Source organism: Pogona vitticeps, chromosome 5 (genome assembly GCF_051106095.1).
Source record: "Pogona vitticeps strain Pit_001003342236 chromosome 5, PviZW2.1, whole genome shotgun sequence".
Taxonomy (NCBI): Eukaryota; Metazoa; Chordata; class Lepidosauria; order Squamata; family Agamidae; genus Pogona; species Pogona vitticeps.
This window is the reverse complement of record NC_135787.1, coordinates 171,655,619-171,678,855: the sequence shown is the minus strand read 5'-3', so window position 1 is coordinate 171,678,855 and position 23,237 is coordinate 171,655,619. Positions and strand designations below refer to the sequence as shown.

Here is a 23,237-nt window from a genome sequence, read left to right as displayed (position 1 = left end):
CATCCATAAGCTTCAAACTTCAGGCCAAAAGTTATTAATTTGTTGCTGTTGCAATAATCAAAGTAGGTGATAGATTCTTGAATTCCATTGGATTCTGTATTACATGGAGAAAAATGACGCAGTATTATCATATTGCAGCCATTAAGAAAGAGGCAGTTTGAGCTTACCTGACCTGGACCTATATAAAGGCAAGTAGCATTACTATGACAGTCTCCAAAATCTGGCAGCAGACAGTTATTGATTTCTGAACAGTCTCTTCCATTTCCTGTCCAACCTGGCTGGCACACACATTCATGGGTTCCAGGACCAGTCTTAATACATTCTGCCTGCAGGTATGTTAGAGTATATAAAATGTTACAATGACTTCTGGAATAATTGTAAATGTTATGTTACCATTTAATTTCATGGTTTTGCACATAAATTCTACTTCCACTGTGCTTCTCCCGAGTTTACAGGAAATCCCTAAAGTAGCTGAAAGAAAAACAGATTTTTCCAGACAACATTATACTGTTGCCATCTACCTCTGATGCAATGCATGTTATTTTGTAGTAACCTGGTTTTGAACGGGCAATTAAAAGTAATTCGTTTTGCAAAAGATCTGTTAGAAACAGTTTGTTAATCGACAGAGCTCTCTGTTTGGGCCATCCTTGGAGATTGTCATGGTGAGCACCTGTTCCTTGACATTCATCACTACACCAGTGCTTTTGAGGCCACAGAAAAGGAAAGGGAAGCCATTATAGCCTGAAGGAGCTGCATGATGGTGGTGGATGGAGAGGAACTGAGCTGCAGGCAGGGCTAGAGCAAAGAGTGGATGGGAGCATCACCCCTGCCTCTGCTACTACCACTTTTTCTCCTTTCTTACCCAGGATCCTATTTGAACTATTTGTGGTCTGAACAAAAGGGATGGGATCTGAGATTTGGTGGGCTGCAAAACTGACAGGGAGGGCACATGTAGCCTATGGGTCATACATTATTCACCACTGGTTTCCAGGAAAAAAATGAATTTTATGGAGCATCATGTGAAATCTGGTGGGGTTTTTTGTATTTTTTATAGTTACCATTTTAAATGGAAAATACTTCTAATTTAGAAAATGATCTTACTTTGGATGATTGAATTATATCTTTTGAGGCTATGTCTACATTTTTGTGTTATTTTATAGCAAATAAACATGATAAGGATTTCCATACTCACATTACTATTGCAGCCATGTGGAATTAAATTAGCACAAGGATCTACTTCACTGCAAACTATTCCATCTCCTTCATAGCCAGCTTTGCAAACACAGCTAAAAAATATGTTGCAGAGTAAATGGAAGCAACAGTCATGAGAAATATAAACCAAAGCAAGCACACATAAAAAGCACAGTGACTGGCTGATTGATAAAAAAACAAGGAAACAACACCTCTAATACATTTAATTTGATGCCTAGAGGTTTATGCAACAAAGTAGTAGCAATGTTACATTGGCCAAAATCCCCTTGTGTATCTACAAAAATAGTTTAACTTTTGGGGGCAAATTGCCTGAACTTAAGAAACTGTCATAGACATTAAACAAAATTGCCCAAAAAGCATTATTTGTGCTATTTGGGCAATGTTGTTTAATTTGCACAAAAATAGTTCACTTGTTCTTTTGTGGTTGAGAGTGCTATAAAATACTCTTGACTTCTTAAGGGGTGAGACCAAACATTTCATGGTTTCTTCTCAAATATGGAGACCAGACATATGAGGGTTTATATCTCTAGTGTGTATATACTGTAATGTGTTGAATAGGAAATGGGCGTAGTTTGGGGAGCTGCCAAAAATGAAGTAGGATGTTGTGAGTGACTATAAAGTCAAAGAGAAGTTGGAGGTGAGGCAAAGGAGTAGCATCCGCACCTTTCCCTTTCTTCTGGAGCTCTGAGCAACCAACTGGACCAGCCAAGCAGAAGGATTTCCGTAGGTTGGTAGGGAGTACATCATTTCTACAATAGGATAGCATGCAAATGGCTTCCAAAAGATATCAGCTGGGAAGGTGCATATGTTCACCCTACACAGTCCTTATAAGTTGAGAAGAAACTACTAGAGCAGCACAACAAATTATGAAAATTTTCAGAGTGATTTGTTCTAGTCAAACCTATATTTTTTCCTGGTGTCCAAAAGACCAGAACCTGTAAATAATACATTAATTTCAAGCATTGTCCTTTACCTTAAACAAGAGGATACAAGAATAACATTTTAAAAATATGATTAGTGCTACTTTCAGAATGTTATGCTTTTCAAGATTAGAGTCCTCTTGCTTTACAAAAAAATGAGTAATTTTAATGTTAACAAATCTAACACATTATTTACAAGCTCTGTTAGAGATGAACAAGTTTCATTTAGCATAGGCTTTTTTGGACTATGTCCCACTTCCATTGAATCTGATGAAAGTGGGTTGCTGTCTGTGAAGGCTTATATCAAATAAAACCTGGTAGTCTTTAAGGTATCACAAGAGTCCCCCTTCCCTGATTATCAGATAGATATTAGGAACCTACCTCATGGCACCATTGCTATACATGCAGTCTGCATGTGCATGACAGAACTGAAGGAACATCCCACATGGAAACACCTGTGTGTCACAGAGTTTTCCAGTGTATCCACTTTTGCATGAACCAGGCAGACAGATTCCATCACTTTCTATATGGTTGTCACATTTTCCGTAAACACACAAGCATTCTGTGGAACCATGGGGAAAATAAATGTCAGTGAGATACTTGAAAAAGCCATATATCTTCATATTGTACCTTTTTCAAAATAATAAAGTCATTCTATACTGAAACCTTTGTTTTAAACAGAATAATTGACAGTAGTGTGCCCTCAGAAGCTTTTCACATATTATTCATGATGTGCATTAATTTTGCATAAATCGAAATAAATCCTCATTTGGTATATAAGTCTTCTTCCCCTAACAAATACATTTTGAAATTACAGAGATAGTCTGCAATGACTGGCATAGCCGTGCTTTTGATTTGAGTGGCAGAAATAATCTGCCTCAGAGAAGGAATGCTTGAGGATTTTCTTTGGTTTTAAGCAAACAGCTAACACATATTTCCTGGACTGACTAATACATGGATTGAAATACACTTATTTTTTCCCCATTGTTGTACTTCCCTGAATTTTCTGATACAGAGCTCAAAAATGTGTATGAAAAGGTACACTACAGTCAGAAAATTACATTTTGTAAAGAAATCATTTAAATTTGGTTTATCATGCATTTTAAAATGTAGCTGAGTGACAGACTTACAAATGAAGGCATGAAAAACTGATATAGACTAGAAATGGATTGATATGTCTATTTTAATTTGAGATAACTTCATCCCCCAAAGGAGCTTGAAAAGTTACTTTTAGGAAGAACCGCTTCTAAAAATTCCCAGTAGCCACATTTGCTCTGGGATTTTGGGCCTGGTAGGAAAAAAAACACACACAAAGTTTTCAGGTTTTGGAACAAAGTTTCTATACTTACTGGCAGAAGAGTTAAATTAAAGCTTGAGATCATTAGCTAGCTTTTGAGAAATGGACTGTAAGACTATGGACATTTTCATGTTATTAATGAATGATGTACTGCCAAGAAATTGTTTGCCAATGGACATGGGGGCAGAGAAGTGTGACCAAGCATTTGGAAGAGGTAAAGGTTCCCCTTGACATTTTTAGTCCAGTCATGTCCGACTCTAGGGGGCGGTGCTCATCCTGTTTTCAGGCTGTAGAGCCAGCGCTTGTCCGAAGACAGTTTCCGTTGCCACGTGGCCAGCGTGACTAGGGAATGCCATTTTACCTTCCTGCCATGGTGGTACCTATTTATGTACTCACATTTGCATGCTTTCGAACTGCTAGGTTGGCGAGGAGCTGGGACAAGAGGTAAAGGGAATTCACTCCATCGCGTGGATTCAATCTTGCTACTGCTGGTCTTCTGACCCTGCAGCACAGGCTTCTGAGGTTTAGCCCACAGCACCACCACGGGGGGGGGGGGGATGCAGGGATTAGGACCTAAATCATTATCATTCCTTGATCAGGACACATCATGCACCATTTTCAGTGTTCTTTGAAACCTTCAAGGGCAGCTTTGGGGTGTGGTTGACTGGGCAAGGAGACTTGCAAGCTGCTATTCTAGGGCAAACAGTACTCAGTCTGTAGATCTAAGGATCCAAATTGGTGTTTCCACCCCTCCACACTCTTCTCCATAACTTATGACCACTGGGAAGAAGCTACTTTGGCATATCATAAAAGAGCCATGAAAGTTCATCAAATGACCACATGTAAAATACAGTCCTTTCACTGGAAATTTGAATAATAGAATTTTTCCCCTAAAAGCTTACAATTCCTACAGTAACTCACAACAATAGGCCATGGTCACTGGGGTATTTTGAATGCTGTTCTCTAAAAGAGTAAATTTCACTATCCGTTAAGGCTAAAAATGTACAAGAAGTAAAATGTACGGCCATGCTTACTTTTGTCACATTGTGGTCCGTATTTGTTGGGGTCTGAACAGAACTGACAGTGTGATCCTTCAAATCCACTATTGCACATGCAAGTTCCATTTCCCTTCATCCCATCCACACACTGCAAGAAACAGGTTGAAGATTCAGTTTAACAACAATTGAAATGTATGCATGAAGATTCATGTGTCATAATATTGGAAAGTGTTGTTGCTGCCTTCTTTTTTCCTTCAGTTAAAGGCAGCTGAGCCTCTGATCATTACTCAAGCAAATATATATGTTCAATGTATTAGAAAAACAACAAATAAACCACAAAGGTTATACATCAAGAAACCATAAAGGTTCAAGGGAACCAGGTCCGCTATCTGGATTTTAACAAAGGAAAGGAGCCTCAGCTAACATTAAACCTACTGATTGCATTTACCTGACCATTTCCTGAACAGGGATTGGAAAAGCCACCAGGACACTGGTTGCAGTCTGGGCCAAAGAATCCCTTGCAGCATTTAGGTTCCTGTGAAAAAAGCATACCATGCTTGTCTCTTTTAAAGCCTTTTTAATAATGAGAAGGCGATGTCAAGGTGGTGAATCTATCCTACCTTAGCTGGGAACTATTGACCAGCTGTCACTTACCCCAAATCCACTCAAATGACAGCTGCTGTTCTGGACCTTTTTGGTCTGAAGTGCCAAAGCAAAGTTAGCGCTTAGGAGAGCCCTGCTTTTATTTGAGTGCCACTTTGGGGGTTTTATTTTATTTTATTTATATTCCACATCTCTCCCCACAGGGGACCCAAGGTGGCTCGCAACAATTAAGAATCATACAACAATAGCAAATTAAAATACCATACAGAACTATCTATTAAAGCAATTAAAAATTAGTCAAGATTAGAAACAATTCTGAAAACATTTAAAAGTACCAAAATTTCAGAAATAGAGTGTTCCCTAGAAACTTATTTCTTAAAAGCCTGCCTGAAAAGGAGGCCTTTGCTGGATGGTGGAAGGACAAGAGGGAGGGGGCAAATTTGGCCTCCCAAAATAGTATTCCTTACTTTGTTTCAGATTGACTTGGAAACAGATAAGTACCCTCAGTCCTCCATTTTACCTTGTTTTCTAAAAAAAAACTCGACATCTGAAGCACACTCCCAGTTTGCAATATTTGGTTCCCTTGTCTTGTGCCGTATTTGCAGCCTCTTAAGTCTGTCTACTGTTTGCAGCCTCTTAAGTCTGTCTACTGTTTTTTTTTTCCCACTGCTCTTGCGGTTCTTCAGTAGAAAATTGTTTTGCCATCAATGCTTGTATTTAATATTTGCTTGCTAAAGCTTCTGATTTGTCAAGATGACTACTCAATATTAAACTCTAAAGGGACTGGGCATTCAAGGTATTTTCTTTTTCCTCAAAGGGTGAATACCGAAGGTTTCAGTGATGCTATTCTTTCCTGTGGCGATTAGTAAGATAGATGACTGATGTGTTAGTAGTTGTTAGTAGCAATGTAAAGGAGAATGAATGGTGTTAAAAGGTATATGTGAGGATCCTAGGATTTTTATAGACTAGTAACAACAGAAAAATCTGTAGCTTGTCTCACCTTTTTTGTTATATTGCAGACTTTAGCACAACCATATGTGACATGGGTTTGGTCATGATAGAGGCACCTACTCACTGTGGAAGCCTAAAGTATTAAAGAAACCCACAATTCAAATACATCCCACATCATCACCATCTTAGAACTGCAGAGCTGGAAGGGACCCTATAGATCATCGAGTCCACTGAGCTATCCAACAGTTCTGTGATAATCATTGTAGTTAATAATGCTGTTCTGAAAGCAATGCTGAATTAATGGATAAACCAGGAGAGCAATAACTTAGATCTGGATTCTTAAATATACATACAAAAACCTAATGCAAATATTTAGTTTCCAAATTTTGGAAATGCCTCTTAAACTTGATCCAAGCTGCAACTACATGAGGATTTTTCCTCCTGCTAGCTCCACTCTGGGACAGGCTTATTTGCTCCTTTTCCCAGTGAGCACATGATATAAATGCCAATGTAAACCAGCCTGTTACAAGGGTGTTCCTACCCACATTGTTTTGGCTTTCTATCAGAGTCTACTCTTTTTTTAGTTGCAGGTAGGATCATTTTGTTGTGGTTCAATTCCAGCATGTTTGATCGCTGGGACTGAACCAAAATGGATCTTTCCGCTTTCTATTTCCCACCCATTTTTAAGCAGATAGCTTAGCCACTTAATGATACTGGGAAATTAAAAGTTCCTCTGTGTAGGAGCAGACAGGAGGGGGCAAGGAGGAGGATTTTTTTTGTTTTGTATTGTTTCTTTCTTTTCTTTGCCTTTAAAGGAAGATGGGCCAAATAGGATCGCTTGATGTGTGTATGCCATGTGGATACAAGGCTTGCAAGAACTGCCATAGTACACTTTGATGTGACCTTAAAAGACCCAATTTAGCCCAACCCGCCCCACTCCAATTTAGCCAGTTAGCCAAGCCCATACTGTAGTTGAGGTTCTGAGCAAGTCTGAAATTTGAAATAACATATTTGTATGAAGTTTTATGATTAGAGTGTGACTACACCATCAAATGCTGTGGGATTTACTGCAAAAGTACAGGTTGATTCAATTTTTTTTCTGATCACACAGCACAAAGGCTGATTTGAATCATTTCAGCTCCTTTTTGTGCTCCCAAGGTGACTTTTTTTCTCTGCCACTCTGAACATAACTTTTTTCTCTTTGCTTGGCATTTGGAGGGATGATCTGTTTACTTACAATAATTTTTGAATTTTCTGGACAACTGCTTCTGTGGACAACTTGGCATTTTCCACAGGTACCCTGGAACAAAAATATCATTATAGGAAAGCATATCTTTGTTTTTTAAACAGTATATCTATACATGGTATGCTTTCAGAGGAAATTACTACCGAAAAGGGGGTCCGCCAAGGTTGCTTACTGGCTCCGTTTCTTTTCAACTTTTACATAAACAACATTGTACCTGAGCTCCAAGGTCTCGATTTCTTTCCGCCGACAATTGGGGACATAAAACTTCCAATATTATTATATGCCGATGACATTGCTCTTTTTTCACTCACCCCGGTTGGGCTACGCAGACTACTGGCCAAATTAAGTACCTACTGCAGCCATGAAAAACTAACAATAAATCACGCAAAAACCAAAGTGACGACCTTTGGGAACCATCGCAGAAAACATACCTGGAGGCTTGGGGACTTCCCAATCGAGCAAGTGTCAGCTTTTCGTTACTTGGGTATTATTTTTGGCCCTCATCTTTCCTGGTCAAAACACCTGGACTCAGCAAGGCTCAAAGCCGCCCATGCCATCCAAGCCCTCCTACACTTTACCAGGTCTAAAGGAGGCAACTTGGTTCCCCCCGCTACTGAAATTTTTGCCAAAAAACTGATTCCCCAAATGACCTTTGGGGCCGAAATCTGGGGATACACAAACATTTCGACCCTAGACGCCGCACAGAACACCTTCATTCGTTCCATCTTGTGTGTCCCGCGGAGTACTCCAGCCTCCTTACTTAGGGCAGAAGTAGGCCTTATCTCTGTAGCTGCCACCTGCCATTTAGCACTAGTCCGGTACTGGCATAAACTGTCCCAAATGAATGATACCAGTTTACCTAAGATCTCCCTTAGAGAACAACTGGCCAACCCCTCTCTTAAATCCTGGGTGAGTGCTGTGAAACAAATAACTGACTCCTATGGCATCGACTTAGATTCTTTAACCGCTCTTCCACTCAAATGTGTGAAAGCTAGTCTCAAGGACACAATTTGCCTTTTTCATATCAGAAGTGACCTCTGCACCATCTCTAGCTCGCCTTATTCCTCTTCACTCCCACTCTATAAGTCAACCTTTGTCATGGAAAATTATTTGACCTGGATAACTTCATTCGCCCTTCGCAAGGCCTTCACCGCTCTACGTTTTCAATGTATGCCTTCAAGAGTGTTAGAGGGCAGACACGAGAATCTGCCCTATCATCTAAGAATTTGTCCTTGCCACCTGGGAGAAGTCGAAGACATCACTCACTACCTTTTGAGATGTCCACATTACCACTCCCCTAGATCAAGGTTTTTGGCAAGTTCTCTGACTTCCATCCAAGACAGACCTAATCTCGCCCAGGTCTGTTGGCTCCTGGCTGACATCAACACCAATACCACCTTAAACGTGGCAAACTTTGCCTTGGCTGCAATTAACATCCGAGCTCGCTTGTTTCCTGTACATTTGTCTTTTTGATTCCTATTTACGTCTCATTGTATTTGCTTTTTAATTAATTATCTCACCTGCTGCTTTTATTTTATTTTAACGTATTTTAATGACTTATAGTTGATAAATAAACTCTGCTCTCTTCTTCTATACTGTTTAATGTGGTTTCTAAAATATTTCTTTGGCATGACAAGAATTTTCATGTGTGTTTCATGAGGAATTTTATGTCCACAGACAGATGTGAATTCTCTGGATAAAGCAATGGGAAGGTGGATCAGCTCCCTCTAGTGAAAGGGCCTAGGAAGAGACTCTATACATCCACCAGAGCACGTACAGTACTGTCTTTTATATACAGTGGTGCCTCGCTTAACGAGCGCACCGTATAATGATTAAATCGCATAGCGATCCGTTTTTTCGGATCGCTAATGCGATCGCACAACGTTTTTCCCATAGGGAAAAATTCGCTTTGCGAAGACCGGTAAGCGTTTCGCTTACCGATCTTCGCAAAACGACCCCCGCCGATCAGCTGTTCGGCGGCCATTTTGGCCGCCGGAAGCCGGGAAATGGCCTAAAATGGCCGCCCGCAGCGTTTTCGCGCCCTCGTAAGCGAGGCGAGGGCGCGAAAATGGCTGCCGGCCATTAAGAAGCTTCGTTAAACGGTGAGTATTTGGCCCATTTGGAACGCATTAAACCATGTTTAATGCGTTCTAATGGGCTTTTCTGTACCGTTTAACGATGCTTCAGCATAGCGAAGGTTAATCCGGAACGGATTAACCTCGCTATGCGAGGCACCACTGTACATTAAGGCTCAGAAGAGACTTACCATCTTAATCTCAGTTTTCTCTTCATCACACCACTGTGGCAGAATTGGCATAATGGAGGGAGGTATAAGGACACCAGTAAGTGTGTAAATTCGGCCATTTTTTGCAATGATGTCTGTTTCTTCTATTCGCTCACCATTGACCAGAATTTGTCCCTGGATTAAGAAGAAGGAGAAGGAGAAATAATCTTTGACTGGCTACCATTGTTTTAAATGTTTTTCAGTTTATTTTAGTATGCAGAAAATATTGAGAGTGAGCATTAGATGGTTAAAACTGGCCATTCATAAATTGTTCCGGATAATAGAAATATCCTGGTACTAGGGAAGCCAATTAATACATGTAGTATGATAACAATCCATCTGTTATCTCTCTATTGCATTTCCCTCCTGTCCCCATACTCAAGGAGCTGTATATGTAAAACACTTGAAATAATTAAGCTATACAGCTGAAGAGCCCACCTGCCGTTCTTAATATGTAAGCTACTTACTTAGTATGTATGTTTGAGAAGATATAATGAAAACTCAACACTTTGCTCAATGAAAGGAATAAAATGAACAATAAAATAAATTACTGTGCTTCAGTTCACAGTATGTTTCACAATGTGATCTGAAGGTAAATAATTATAGTGATAAGAGGTGTGTTTTTCCTTAAAGAATGTGTTTAGGATACAAATGTTTGTTTGAAATTGGCAAAGGCTGTTTTTTAAACATAGAAAAGTTTAACTGGATTAAATAGAGTATTTGTTATGTGGCATATTGTATACTCTGCTTTGCTGGCTGGATAAGCTCAGTAATTTAGGTACAGTATCTGGCTATAGAGCCAAAGGTTGGGAGTTTGATTCCCTGCTGTATCTCCTGTGAGTAAAGCCAGCCTGTGTAGCCTTGGGCAAGCTGTGCAATCCCAGAGTGCCCTGAGAAGAAAGCAATGGTAAACCACTTCTGAGTATTCGCTACCTGGAAAACCCTGAAAAGGGTTGCCATAAGTCAAAATTGACTTGACAACACATGATCTTATATTAGGTGCTGTCAAGTTGATCGTAGCGTGCAGAGACTTTAACAGGATTTTCAAGCTATGTGAGGTAATCAAAGAATCATTTACCACTCCCTTACTCCATAAATTTCCATGTCTGAGCAGGGATTTGAGCCCAGGTCTCCTTGACATCCTGCTTACAATATCAATTTGGCTTTCAAAGGGAATCATCACGGGGCTTTTTTGAACTTACATTATCAGTGATGTTAAAATAGATGAATTGTTGAGCCATCGTATTGATGTGCCCTGCAGAGATAAGGCTGGCAACCTCCAGCTGTAAGGAAAAAGAAAGGATTAAATACTTGTACAAAGGTAAATAGTATAATAAGAATGCCATCTTAAAACTTTCGCATTATGGTTCAAATAAAAACTACTGGCTTGAAGCTGCTACTTGCCGTGGGAAAAATATATTTAGTTTAAAATACAGTATTCATAAGCTGTTAATCCTCACAAGTAGATTTAAACTATTAATTTAGAAAAACAATAAGCAATAATAAAATCAAAATCCAATGTTAAAACCACAGAACACCAAACGGTCAATGGCTTCAGTAGAGTCCTAAATCAATTATAGGCTAAGGTAAGCAGATGCAGTTTTAAAGGCCTCTTGAAGACCTGCAGTGATGGGGTCTGGGAGATATTAATGGGGATAGAGTTCCAGGGTTATTAGTAAGATGATCCCTCACGCCTGGCAGTCCCATTATTATTTTAGTCAGGAATACAAGTAGGACATCTGATGCTTGTCACAGAGCATAGATAGGTTGGTACAGGTGAAGGTGGTTCTTCTAGTCATCTGAACCTCAACTTTCTAGTGCTGTAAATGTCTACTCCAGAACTTGAAATATTGAAATGCATTGACAACCAATGCAGTTGGTGCTTTATTGATGTCTGGCTCCTTAGCTCCTACTGATGCTTGAGCAGACACACTGTATACCCCTCAAGTTTCTGAACCACCTTTAAAGGCAGCCCCATGTAGAATCCTCTATAACAGGGATCATCAGCTGTGGCCATTGGGATTTTGCAGGAATCAACACTCATCTGTGCAGACCACAAATATCTGCAAATCCACTCCTGCATTATAGCAGCCCAGTCTGATTGTCACAACAGTACGACAAACTGGAGCAAGAGTCATCAAACAGCATAAAATTGAGACCCTTTCTGAAGACTAAGCTGACAAAAGCACTCTTGTTCCATCCACACCATTTGTGTTTTCCCCAGTTAGTACCATGTCTAGGAGAACTTTGAAATGTTTTACGTGGCCCTTCAGAGGATACACAGTCCTGTCAGGAGCAAGTGTAAGCTTCCATCCAAGCTATTGCTGGCTTCAGGGGATCCCAATGGCAGTGATCTAGAAGGCTTAATTTAGCTTTGTTCCTGAATTTCTGCACACTCAGTGGAAATTCTGACTCTTTCCACTTCTATTTTTAGATATATGTGGCATGTCCTGAACTGCTGCTCCCATTTTCTTTTAACACTTGTTCTCTATGCAGCATACTGTCCTAGTATTCAAGAAAACAAGCTGAAAATTCCACTGGATGTGCAGAACTCCTTCACAGGAAAGACAGCTCCCTGCTAATACATTCTGTGGTAATAAACATATAATGAACATAGCACAGATGTTAAATGAACTAACCTGGGTGTGAGAAACAACATGATACTGAACCAGCTCACGAAGCTTCCGTGAACCCTGCACAAATAAAGAATGAGCTTCTTTTTATCCATATAGGCATAATGCAAAAAATCGTTTTCATGTTACCAGCACAGAAGTAACATTCCGTCACAGCTATGGAAACATAATTATCCCAACAAGCATATTATTGTGGATGCACTGAGAAGAGTGTCTACTGTTTCATAAGATCTGGTGCTTTCAGAACCCACCATCGAACAAGAGTTAGCTGCTGCTATTTCTTCTACTAGCTGCCCACTTATTCATTTTCTTGTTCTTGTTCTCCCGTTCAGAGGGTGCTGCTTCTGCTAGTGAAGAACAGAAGTAGTAGTAGCAGCAGTTTGTCCAGTTTGGTGCTGGGGTGCATGCACAATGGTGGCCCCACCTTACATTGTTCCTTACAGTGGGGTCTTGACTTAAGAACGGCTTGAGTTAAGAACATTTTGACTTAAGAACCGCTCTCATAAGAAAATATTGACTTGACTTGAGTACTTAGATTTGAGTTAAGAACTGAAAAAAAAACCACATGGGAGGCAGGGAAAGTGAAACTGTTGGCCAGTGAAAAGGGTGCCTGTCTGCTTCCTCACTCCTCCCAGCGTTTAGAGAGTGGATTGGGAGACAGTCTTCGGGCTGCCTGGTACTGTCCTGCCTGGACTGTATTTTCCCTGCCTTCCCTGAACCTTTCTTGACCTAAGAAAAAAAAGAAACAAAATATCCCCCTCTAGTGGTCGAAGGCAGAATAGCAGCTTCCCATTCGTTTCTATGGACAGAAAAGAGCAGATACGGATTAAATTGCTTTCAATGCATTCCTATGGGAAATGCAGATTTGACTTGAGAACATTTTGACTTGAGAACCGCCTTCCAATACGGATTAAGTTCTCAAGTCAAGACCCCACTGTACTTGATAGATCCAGACACTCTGGAATTGGAATTTCTTTAGCTCTATTCCAATGCTTTGAAAAATTACGGTTTTGCCTCCTAGAAAGAAACCTCCTAGAAATGAACTGAATATCACACGAGGGCCTGTAAAAAGGCAATCTCCTTAGTATCATTAACAATCACATTGGTTCTGCTGTTGCTTTTCTATATCAGAGGTTCTTACACCCCTTTCCAGTACAAAGCTTCAATGGAATGGATCTGAATATCAAACAAAGATAATTACCCTACTGTGGAATACTACACTGGTTCACACAGTTTGCAACTTTCTAACCAACCAACCACTGTCTCTGTATTTTGATGCCATGGATAAATGGTGAAAAATTGCCATGTTATCTCATGCTTATGTGTGCTGGAGTGGATTTTATACATGAAAGCTTACATTAAAATATAACAGTTAGCTTTTAAGGTTTCACAGTGTTTTTGTCTTTTTTTATTTGCTCTTTTATTTTTTTATCCCTAAAAAAAAAAGAAATAAAAATAACAACAACAAAAATTCCATCCTTCTCTCCTCCTCCAAGCTTTGCTTAAGCCACTTTACAATCCTGGGAAATAGAAAACTTCTTCCCACTCCTCTATGAAGAGGCAAAGAGAAACAGCATCCCCCCCCCATTGCAAATCACAAGAGAACTTCCTGACAAGGCCTTTCTTTTTTAAAAAAAGTTTGCTTCCTTCCTTTCCTGAGAGGAAACTTTCAATTTTCCAGATTGTGAAATGACTTTAAGCAAAGGAATAGTTTAAGCCATCCACTTTGGTTTGCTCTTGTTTGTGTGATCCAAATAATCATAGATGATGGAATTGTACCAAAATGGAACAATCTTACTTGCATTAAAAAAAAAACCACTAGCCCCAGACAGGGAACCAGAACGGTGTGAGTAGGATGGATAAGGGATGGACTGGTTTGTGACGGCTTGTATATCATGTGGTTGCCAGAAAAGGAGCAAACCAGCACATCCCCAGAACAGACCAAACTGTGGGACAAATCCATGTCTAGTCACTCCCTTGGCGCCATTACTTATACTCAGAGTCATCTCAGTGTGGAAGTTGTCCCACATATTATTTAATTATCCCTAGAAGCACAGTTAATATCTGCCAAAGCACATGAATCACAGTCACATAGCTTATATATGCACGCACACATACTTATCTATGCATGATAGGGTGACCATTTGGCTGTATCATAACACCCCCTTCAATGGGGTACATCTGTTTGAATTAAGACACACTACTTGTATGGTATGGCCCAGTTTGGATGACAATTCATACAATTCCTACAGCCTAACCTGATACTGGTAATGCCAATCGACTGCATTAAGAAGAATGCCCATCTGCATTATTTAAATACTTGTACCTTACTTGACAAGAGGTAGTCCAGAACTCCATCTCTCAAGTTTTCCAAAGCATCATTCGGTGGAATGAAAACTGTGTTAGGTCCAGGATGTATATCTAGCATTGATCCCACAACAGTGTTCTGTTTTAAAAAATAATTGTAGAGTGGGTGTGTGACAGGAAACTTAATAGTTGAAAGCATTTCTTTAAAAAATATGTGTATTGTGTGTGCTTAAGCCTTACCTCCAGGATGGTTCTAAATCTGCTGTACCTTGTTTTGTCTTGAAGTACCGCCATTATGGATTTCTACAAAAACACAAACAGATTTGTTACTTTGAGTATTAAAATCTGTGCATTAATTAAGGATCAACATATATTTGTATTAAAGTGTATGTATACAAAGACCCTTCACATTTCACATGGCTTTTATATGAACCATATGTAGGACCATATGCAGAGCTGAACAAGGACAAGGGTTGTATCCGTTTTACATGCAACAGGTCTCCAGGTCAGTCCTTGATTTCTCCAGGTAGAAATCCTGCCTGAAACCCTGGAGAATTGCTGCCAGTCAGTGTAGACAGTCCTGGGCTAGGTGGGCCAATGGTCTGAGACAGTATAAGGTAGCAACTGTAGGTGATAGGTGATGCTTTTATAGACCACTACATTTCTATGCTGTACTAGCGAGGAAGGATGATTCCGAGTCTCCACTTATAGGCAAGTTGTTACTTCTCAGTTTGAGGACCCAAGAGATAATATTGGACTTCTCCACTATGCCTAAAATCCTCTGGACCCTTTAAGAAGGGCTATGCACAAGTTACTTTAATTTTTCTCTTATACTCTTGTGCACTATGCATTAAATTTATTCAAAACTGATGGATTGCTCAGTGGTTTAGGTATCCGGTCATGGAGCCAGAGACTGAGAGTTCAATTTCCTACTGTTTCTGCTTGGCAGGGGCTGGATGATGATTAAAAGGGTCCCTTCCAGCTCTGCAGTTCTAAGATGATTATTAAAACTGTCATTTTATGCACTAAAGTTATTTGACCTCACCTCTTTATCCCCTGCAAAGATGGGTTCCATGTTGTCTAGTACTTTGTCAATAATGTGCACAATTCCATTGGAGGCAACAATATCTCCTTGTACAATTTTCGCTTTCTTCTTACCTCCTTGTATTCGAATTCTTAACAGATTGTCCTAAAGGCATCCAGAGAATTAATGTGTAATTTTTAAATAAAATTAAACGCTTGCATGTTTATAGCAAATTTTGAAAAGCCAAACCCTGAACTGTACAATATTCATCTAGATGGGCAGTATAAAAGCCAAATAAATAAATAAGTAAATAAGTAAGTAAATAAATAAATAAGCAAGCAAGCAAGCAAGCAAGCAAGCAAGCGTTAGCTGAATTACAGAATGTAGCTGTTTTATTGCTCTGGTCTAAATTTATTACAGTAATATTTTATCAGGGCTCTGTTGTTGTTGTGTTACCAACAACTACAAACTAGTTCAAAGCCTTTAGGGTGGAAAAAAGGAGATATCCATTCCAGATGTTACTTTCTTAGATACTGTACAGTCTACCACCTTATCTACAAAGTAGCACACAACATAGCGAAACTATAATAAAAAGTTAGAGTTGAACTTTAAAAATATTAGCAAGTAGTTGATAAATTGAATTACTAAAACTCTCAAAACTTTCCAGTGTCTCAAATCTTCTTAAGTTTGGTAATGTCTTTGGAAACCTTAAACATTTAAAAACACCCATCTTACCTTTTCATCAAGCAGTACATCTGCCGACTTGCCAGTGAGGGTATAAACTATACTTGCGTTATTCAGTCCATTCAAGTCTAGCTGTCCAGCAAATATATGGAGCTTCACAAAATATTGGGCCCTCTCCTTATTAGACAGAAGGTCCTTAATCTGGAGAGTTAACAACATGCAGCCAGAAAGATATCATGTTGCAACTGTCTTTTAATTCAGATAATCTTCAATAACATGAAAAAGGCACCAAAAGAAAGCTGAGGAGAGTTAAAAAGACAGATGGGGCAACCTGCAGTTTTCAAGGTGTGTGGAAACAAATATATTTAGAGCATCGCCAGCTCCAGATGTCGCATGATATAGTGGGTCCCTTTCTATTAGTAAGTCTCCTGTTATAAACACTGGTGCCTGGTCTTTCCTTTTCTTCCCTCATCACTGCTGTCATTTGTTTCTTGAAATGCAAAGTACCAGTAAGTGATCACTAAAATATATTTACTTCTCTGTCACACACCATCATTCCGTGGGCCAGAGCAAGAGGCGGATATATAAAGAAATTGCAGTGAGTGATAAATTTTGAATTGCAGGAACTCATTGACCACCAGCCTCTTGCTTAATATAGTAAAATGCACTAGATAGGCCTACTTTAACTGCAACTTACTTTAGCATAGTAAGTTGCAGTTAGAGTAGCTCCATTTGAATCAATGGAACTTACAGAGGAGTCAACTCATCACATCCCCATTGATACTTTAGTTGGTTTGCTAAGCTAAGTAACACGATTTGGGTTAGCAGGGCACTGCCAGTTGCTAGTCACATAACCAAGGAGAGTCTTAAGTAGCAAGGAGGGTTTTTTTTGTTTTTAAAACTATATTAACAAACCAGTTGCAGCTATTCTCATTGACAGGAGGAGCAAGCCCATTCCATTGTAAATGGGTCTTACAGTAATTGCCCATTTGAGACCAAGCCACCTGTAAATACTTGCTTTCCAACAAGTGTAGGTCATAGCACTGTATTGCTGCTGGAAAAAAATGATTTGCTGTGAGAACTGCTAAAGTCAGAGGGGAAGAGGAAACACAGAAGGAGGTGGCTGCGAGTATCATTGTCCCTGCTAATTGAAAAATCCTGGTTCTCTGAATCTGAACTTGGCAAAGTTCCTATTGTGGACTATGGTTCCCACAATCCCCCAGGCAGCATGGCTACTGGCCACATTAGCTGGGAGATTCTCAAAGCTGTGTGGTGAAAAATTAACATTATCAAGTATTGCCTTGGGCCCTTGGCTCTGCGACACTGCTGGTTGCCATGGTGAAGAGAAGCACCCCCCCCAGGCCCAGAAGGCAGCCCTCCTCAGCAGGCCCCTAACTGAATGTAGTTCCTCAGGCGTCTAGTCCAGGGGAGTGAATTTTAGCTGGGTTTTATTTTCTTAAATGATAAATAACTCAGAAAAGAAAGAAATTATTTTTCAAAACACATTGGACTCCACTTCCCCTCCATCACAAATATCATTTCTCACAACTAAACAAATGTTTGTTTCTGGATTTTTTTTAAACATCACACCTGTTCAGAATGTTGCACTTACATTGATTCCTTTGAAACCCTTATTTGTTGGAACAAGAACAGTAAACGGTCCCAGACTATTCAGTGGCCATTCATAGGCACTTTCTTAAAATGAAAGAAAGAGAGGGAGGGACAGAGAGGGAAGGAATGTGAATGCCATGAAAAAGTTTTACTATTTTTTTAAATGCACAGAATCCATTGAGACAACTTGAACTAAATACATTGGAACGCACCACTAATGTTTGTAACATAACATGTGCAGACTCATCGTAAATGCTGCACATTGCAAGGTTAACAACTGTTTGTTGGAATAAATGAGAAAGCCTTGATGGAAAAGGGAGAAATGGAAAAACACTTATCCCTAGCTAGAAGTTTGTGGATGTCCAGTTATACATCTACCATCTGTGTGGGCACTGGTGTCCTTCATGTTTATCAGTTATGTTGATAGACTTGAATAGGAGAAGCAGGGTCATTGTTATTCCCTGAAAATAACTCTTCCACTGGTAAAACAGATTATAGTTACTCTGCTTCATGTATCTGAGGAAGTGGATTGGAGTTCAGGAGAGTTCCCTTTGAAATAAATCTTTTAGACTTTAAGGAGCCAGAACTTACTTATTTTTCTGTTTGCTATATAGCAGGTTAGATAGCACAGTGAGTTGAAACATCTGGTTTGCGGTTTCATTCTCTACTGCACCTCCTATGAGGACTGTCAGCTACACAAACCCCTTCACATTCCAGGAAGAGGAGAATGGCAAAACTTTTCTGAGTACTTTATATTCAGAAAAGCCTGCGAAGGGTCACCATGGGTCAGACGTGACTTGACTGCAAAATGAATATTTTGCATGCCTAATTCCTTGATGATAAAAAATTAAGGGTTCAGTGCTTGGTTAAGCTTGGCTTGAAAGAATGGCATTGAAAGTTCATTGGCATTTTCTGTAATACAGTATTTGTGTTTATTTAGAAGCATACAGATTGAGAGTCAATTGATTCACACAAACTCCATGTGCCACAGACAGTCTTGATGGTTACAGTTTGTACCTCAAGATGCTTTTAGAGAAGTCAGAGCCCATCTGTGTCTTTCTTCAAATCTGGTGTAATGTAAATTACATGGAGCTTCCTTTGATGGCTGTTTGGAATCTTTAGCTGGTATCAAATATTTCCTTCGGTTTCTGGAGACAGGCTGTATTATACCTATTTTAGTTTGTTTGTTTATTTATTTATTGATTTATTAGATTTATATACCACCCATCTAGAACGTGTCTACTCTGGGCAGTTTACATATAACATAAAAATAGTTTACCTACAGTGGCTGCCAAATAATATTCTGGCTTTGTATGAGGTGCTGGTAAAGACATCCGTAAATTGCTTTAGGAACTTAGCTTTCAAAATGTAATGTCTAGTACAAGCTGTGATAACAAATGTTCCTGACATTTGCAGTTTGAGATTAGAACAGGAAATCAGGACTATTGTTTTAAATGAATGTGGGCTTTATGCTGTGGCAAGTTTACTATCAGAAGTGCAAGCGTTGGCAAATACAGAGTTAGGAAACTACAATGACAAAATGGAATTATATATTTGAGCTTATGATGAGAAAAAGCTGTGGATCAGTGGCAGAATACTAGTTTTACAAACAGAAGATTCCAGGTTCAATCCCCACACTTCAGATAAAGCTGAACAAACAAACAAACAAAAAACCCACTTGAAATCTGCTACTATTCAGAATAGAGCTGAGTCAGATGATCCAATGATCTGACTTGATCCAATTTGACATTTTGTATGTTCTTGATAAGAAGGTGCTCGTAATCAGTGTGACCATATGTGTGATTAATGTTTTTCTAGACATAATGGCCAGAAGCCAATGGTGTACACACTGCTTCTGCCAGAATCAGTATATCTCCTTTACTTCTCTTGTCCCCCCACCCTGGTACCTTTAAGTCCTGCTCCAAAGCACTGGGAAACTATAGTAGGTTTTCGGGGGAAGGATTATGTGTAGGGGATATTGATGGGGCAATGTGTGATGAAAGAAAATACTGGGTTTATGTCATATGAAAGAAATGGAAATGAAGTGTCCTATGAACATTTATGTCATATGTCGACATTTACTATGGCTGTCTACTTAGAAGTAAGTTCAGAAAAGGTAGCTACATTAGTCTATGCTAGCACATTAGGCTAAAACAGAACAAAAATAAATAAAGAAGACAAAAATGCTTTGGCACCTTAAAAACTAACTGCTATAGTTTAATGTGAGATTCTGTGGACAACTCTACTTCTTTTTGTCTGAGGAAGTGGATGTGTTCCATGAAAGCTCACATTAAAATAGAACAGTTATTCCTTCAAGTGCCATAATATTTTGTCATCTTTTGTTTTTTATTTTCCTTTTGTTTTGGCCTGATATGCTTAGAAATAAGTCCCACTGAACTCAGTGAAGCCTACTCCCTCATAAGTGTGCAAAACATTGCTGCTATAGTTGGAGCAGAACTCAATGGAACTTAAATCCGAAGGACAAACTTGATAAAATGGCAGCTTCATAATTTGAAGGTGAAAAAAATGTTATCACTTCAGACATGCCTTATATCAAAGCTGCTGTGTCTGAACAATCAACTTGCAAATGAACTCCACTATTTCTTCTGATGATCAGTCACCAAAGAGAAGTAAGCTGATTTGCAATCCTTAAAGAAAATTCCACTGATCATTGTAATGCTATCATCTCAATATTTTCTCCCAAAGTCCAAATCATATTTGCAGTGGTAAACTCTCTTACTTTGATCCAGCTGGAGTTATGCCTTTTGCTTGAGAGCAATGGATCCATAGGGAGATGTGTATACACACTTAGGCAGATGAGTTCAAGATCAAACCTTACATATAAGTCTCCATGTCAGAGTGCTTAGTATGTGTGGGGTGACCTTTGTTGAAATTGTAGCACAGGAGGAAAGGGTTATCCTCCTCCCCATATGCCATAGTCGTGAATTCCTTCATGTTCCTATTTAAATGGTTTAAAATATGTACCTACTGTAAATGATTCATTCAATATCTCATGCTTTTGGCTGAAGGCAGCTGATGGCTGAGTTAGGGGGTGCCTCCTTCCCCCAAATATTTGGATAATAAGGTCCCCTGTCACATCCCAGTCCATGTGCTGTCCCTCCTTTTGGTCTTATGTTTAAAGAGGTCTTAATAAGTACTCATGATCAAATGCTCCTCCGCATCAGCTAATAATGAAAACACCCCTTCAAGGGGTACCTGTTTGTAAAGATTGAGTGGATTGTGGCTAAATTCCAATGATATTGAAAAGCAGTAAGAAAGATCATCCAGGAGATTAACATTCGGTCTAGAGAGAGAGGTAAAGGCACTCTCATCATGGGTGTGAGTGGAATCTGAAAATGTAGACATTTTGGCATCTAATACTTACAATGTAGTACATGAATTTTATCTCATTGTTCTTGCAAGCAAGTCAGTACAGAGGAAGTCAAGCCACAAATGGGGCAACTTATTAGAACAGCTGGAGTCTTGTTATATCTTGGATTTCATTTCGGGCAGATTTAGATTTCTAGCACATTTCAATACTCATCAGGTGGAAGCCTTGTTTTCTAAAGTCATTAGTTAAAGTACAATTTGCTGACAAAAGGGCTCCATCCACCCAAACTTTGGAATAGCTAACATATCTATTCTGACTCCCTGCATTTTGGAAAGTTTTATGCTACAGTCTTGGAAACTATGCAAACACAACAGCTAATTATAGTGGGAGAGATTCCTTGTTATCTCCCATCAGCAGTTTCCTTTTCCCATTCTCATCCATCCTGTTTCCCCTACAAGCAAAGAAGCCTTTTCCTTCCATTCCTCATGAAGCAATACCATCTGCACTAATAAAAGAGGCACATTAATATTAAATCACAAAAGAGATCTGTGACACTGCATACTTGATGGAACCAGAAACTCTAGTTTAATCTGATATTTGCAAGGAGAGAAAGTTGATACCCTGGAATTCAATAGGACTGACTGTATGGTTATTGCATAAGTGGATGTGTTTATTTGGGAAGACTGGTATTAAAAAACAATCAGTATTAGATGGCTCTCTCTCTCTCTCTCTCTCTCTCTCTCTCTCTCTCTCTGTGTGTGTGTGTGTGTGTGTGTGTGTGTGTGTGTGTGTGTGTAAACATCTTGATTTTCTGGGTTAGGCATCAATGCCTGCTTGCCCCACAAGCCACCTCTAGCTATAAGTGAAGGTTACCAGGTTTTCATCAGCCAAAGAGAATGTGTGTACCTTTAAAACTTCTCATTATTGGGAAGAACTAGACTCTGAGTTTGTTGCTTTGGTATATTAAGTTGTGTGTGTACACTGTCACTTTGTTAAGTACCGTATAGCATATTACTTGTAAGATATTCTCTGTAGGATACCTACTCTAACTTTGAATCTTCCCATGACTGCACAAGTTACTCTATAGAAAGGGAAGTGGAAGGATAGAAATTCCTTGGAATGGTCCTTGTGATTCACCACAATTCTGACATTATAGATATGCAGAGATGGACTCATAAGGAGAATAGCATGTCCTTACATTTTCATCACAGATGCCTCAATACATAAATCTGAAGAACTCGTAGGGTTTTTTTTCCAAAAGACAAAACACAAAAGAGAAGTGCACATAATTTATCAAAGTTATTATTATAAGTACTTAAAAATAAAGCTGTTTGGACTTAAAATGAGGTTTAAAGATACATACCTTTTTAAACTGCTATCATTCAGACATTTTAGAGTGTTTTAAAACTAGCTACTTATTCATTTTTGCTTTTTTTTGGTTGACCGCATCTACATACCAAAAAGTTCTATAGCAGATATTAGTTTTCCTTGCCACTGTCCTCCAGGTTTGCCATCTATGTCTCTAATCTGATCCATGATGTTTCCATAGCATATAAATCCATCACCTACATATCCTTTTTGGCAGGTACATCTGTGTAGAAAAACAACACGTATTGCAGTTGAGCTAAACAATACACTGACTAATATAGTAAGATTTAAACTTGGGTGGCCCTTCTAGAATACTATTGCCATTGTGGTGTCCCTAAAAAATACTATAAAAATTATATATATAATATAAGCATGCCTTTAAACCCACTAAGGTAATTCTTGGGAAAAGTGGGATTTGTATGTTCATCCCTGTGGGACTGAGTCTTTGATAATGTGATTACGAAGACTGAGAACCCCTAGTTTAATAGACACTTAATATAGGATTCATTACTTTTGTGCTTTCAAAATAATTGGAAAAACTGTCATCATCTGGAACATTTTGGAATGTTATGTTATGACTATCATGTTGTGACTATTTAATTGACATATCCCCCAGATCGTTTATCTGACTGGCTTGTATCTGCACAGTGACCAGAATTCTCTGGGATAGCTGCAAAAGAATAACTCAGGGCCTTTTTGTCTCTGCCAACTGTTTGTGTGCTGGTTGCCTCATCCCTCAGCTAAGGCTATTCTCATGTGTCTACTAGA

The 23,237-nt window shown here is 39.2% G+C and overlaps 1 protein-coding gene across 1 annotated transcript in view; it reads right to left on the bottom strand.

Moving 5' to 3' along the window:
- The window catches only part of STAB2 (stabilin 2), a 101,487-nt gene that overhangs the window by 59,166 nt on the left and 19,084 nt on the right, over positions 1–23,237 (bottom strand). The window contains exons 10-25 of the mRNA XM_020804396.3: positions 22,559–22,692; positions 17,772–17,854; positions 16,211–16,360; positions 15,497–15,640; positions 14,692–14,754; positions 14,471–14,590; positions 12,151–12,204; positions 10,714–10,794; positions 9,494–9,646; positions 7,219–7,281; positions 6,031–6,114; positions 4,876–4,962; positions 4,464–4,575; positions 2,514–2,694; positions 1,193–1,286; positions 168–326 (exon numbers count right to left, since the gene is read on the bottom strand). Coding sequence (XP_020660055.3) covers positions 168–326; positions 1,193–1,286; positions 2,514–2,694; positions 4,464–4,575; positions 4,876–4,962; positions 6,031–6,114; positions 7,219–7,281; positions 9,494–9,646; positions 10,714–10,794; positions 12,151–12,204; positions 14,471–14,590; positions 14,692–14,754; positions 15,497–15,640; positions 16,211–16,360; positions 17,772–17,854; positions 22,559–22,692 — 1,762 coding nt within the window. The remainder of the gene's footprint in view (positions 1–167; positions 327–1,192; positions 1,287–2,513; positions 2,695–4,463; positions 4,576–4,875; positions 4,963–6,030; positions 6,115–7,218; positions 7,282–9,493; positions 9,647–10,713; positions 10,795–12,150; positions 12,205–14,470; positions 14,591–14,691; positions 14,755–15,496; positions 15,641–16,210; positions 16,361–17,771; positions 17,855–22,558; positions 22,693–23,237) is intronic.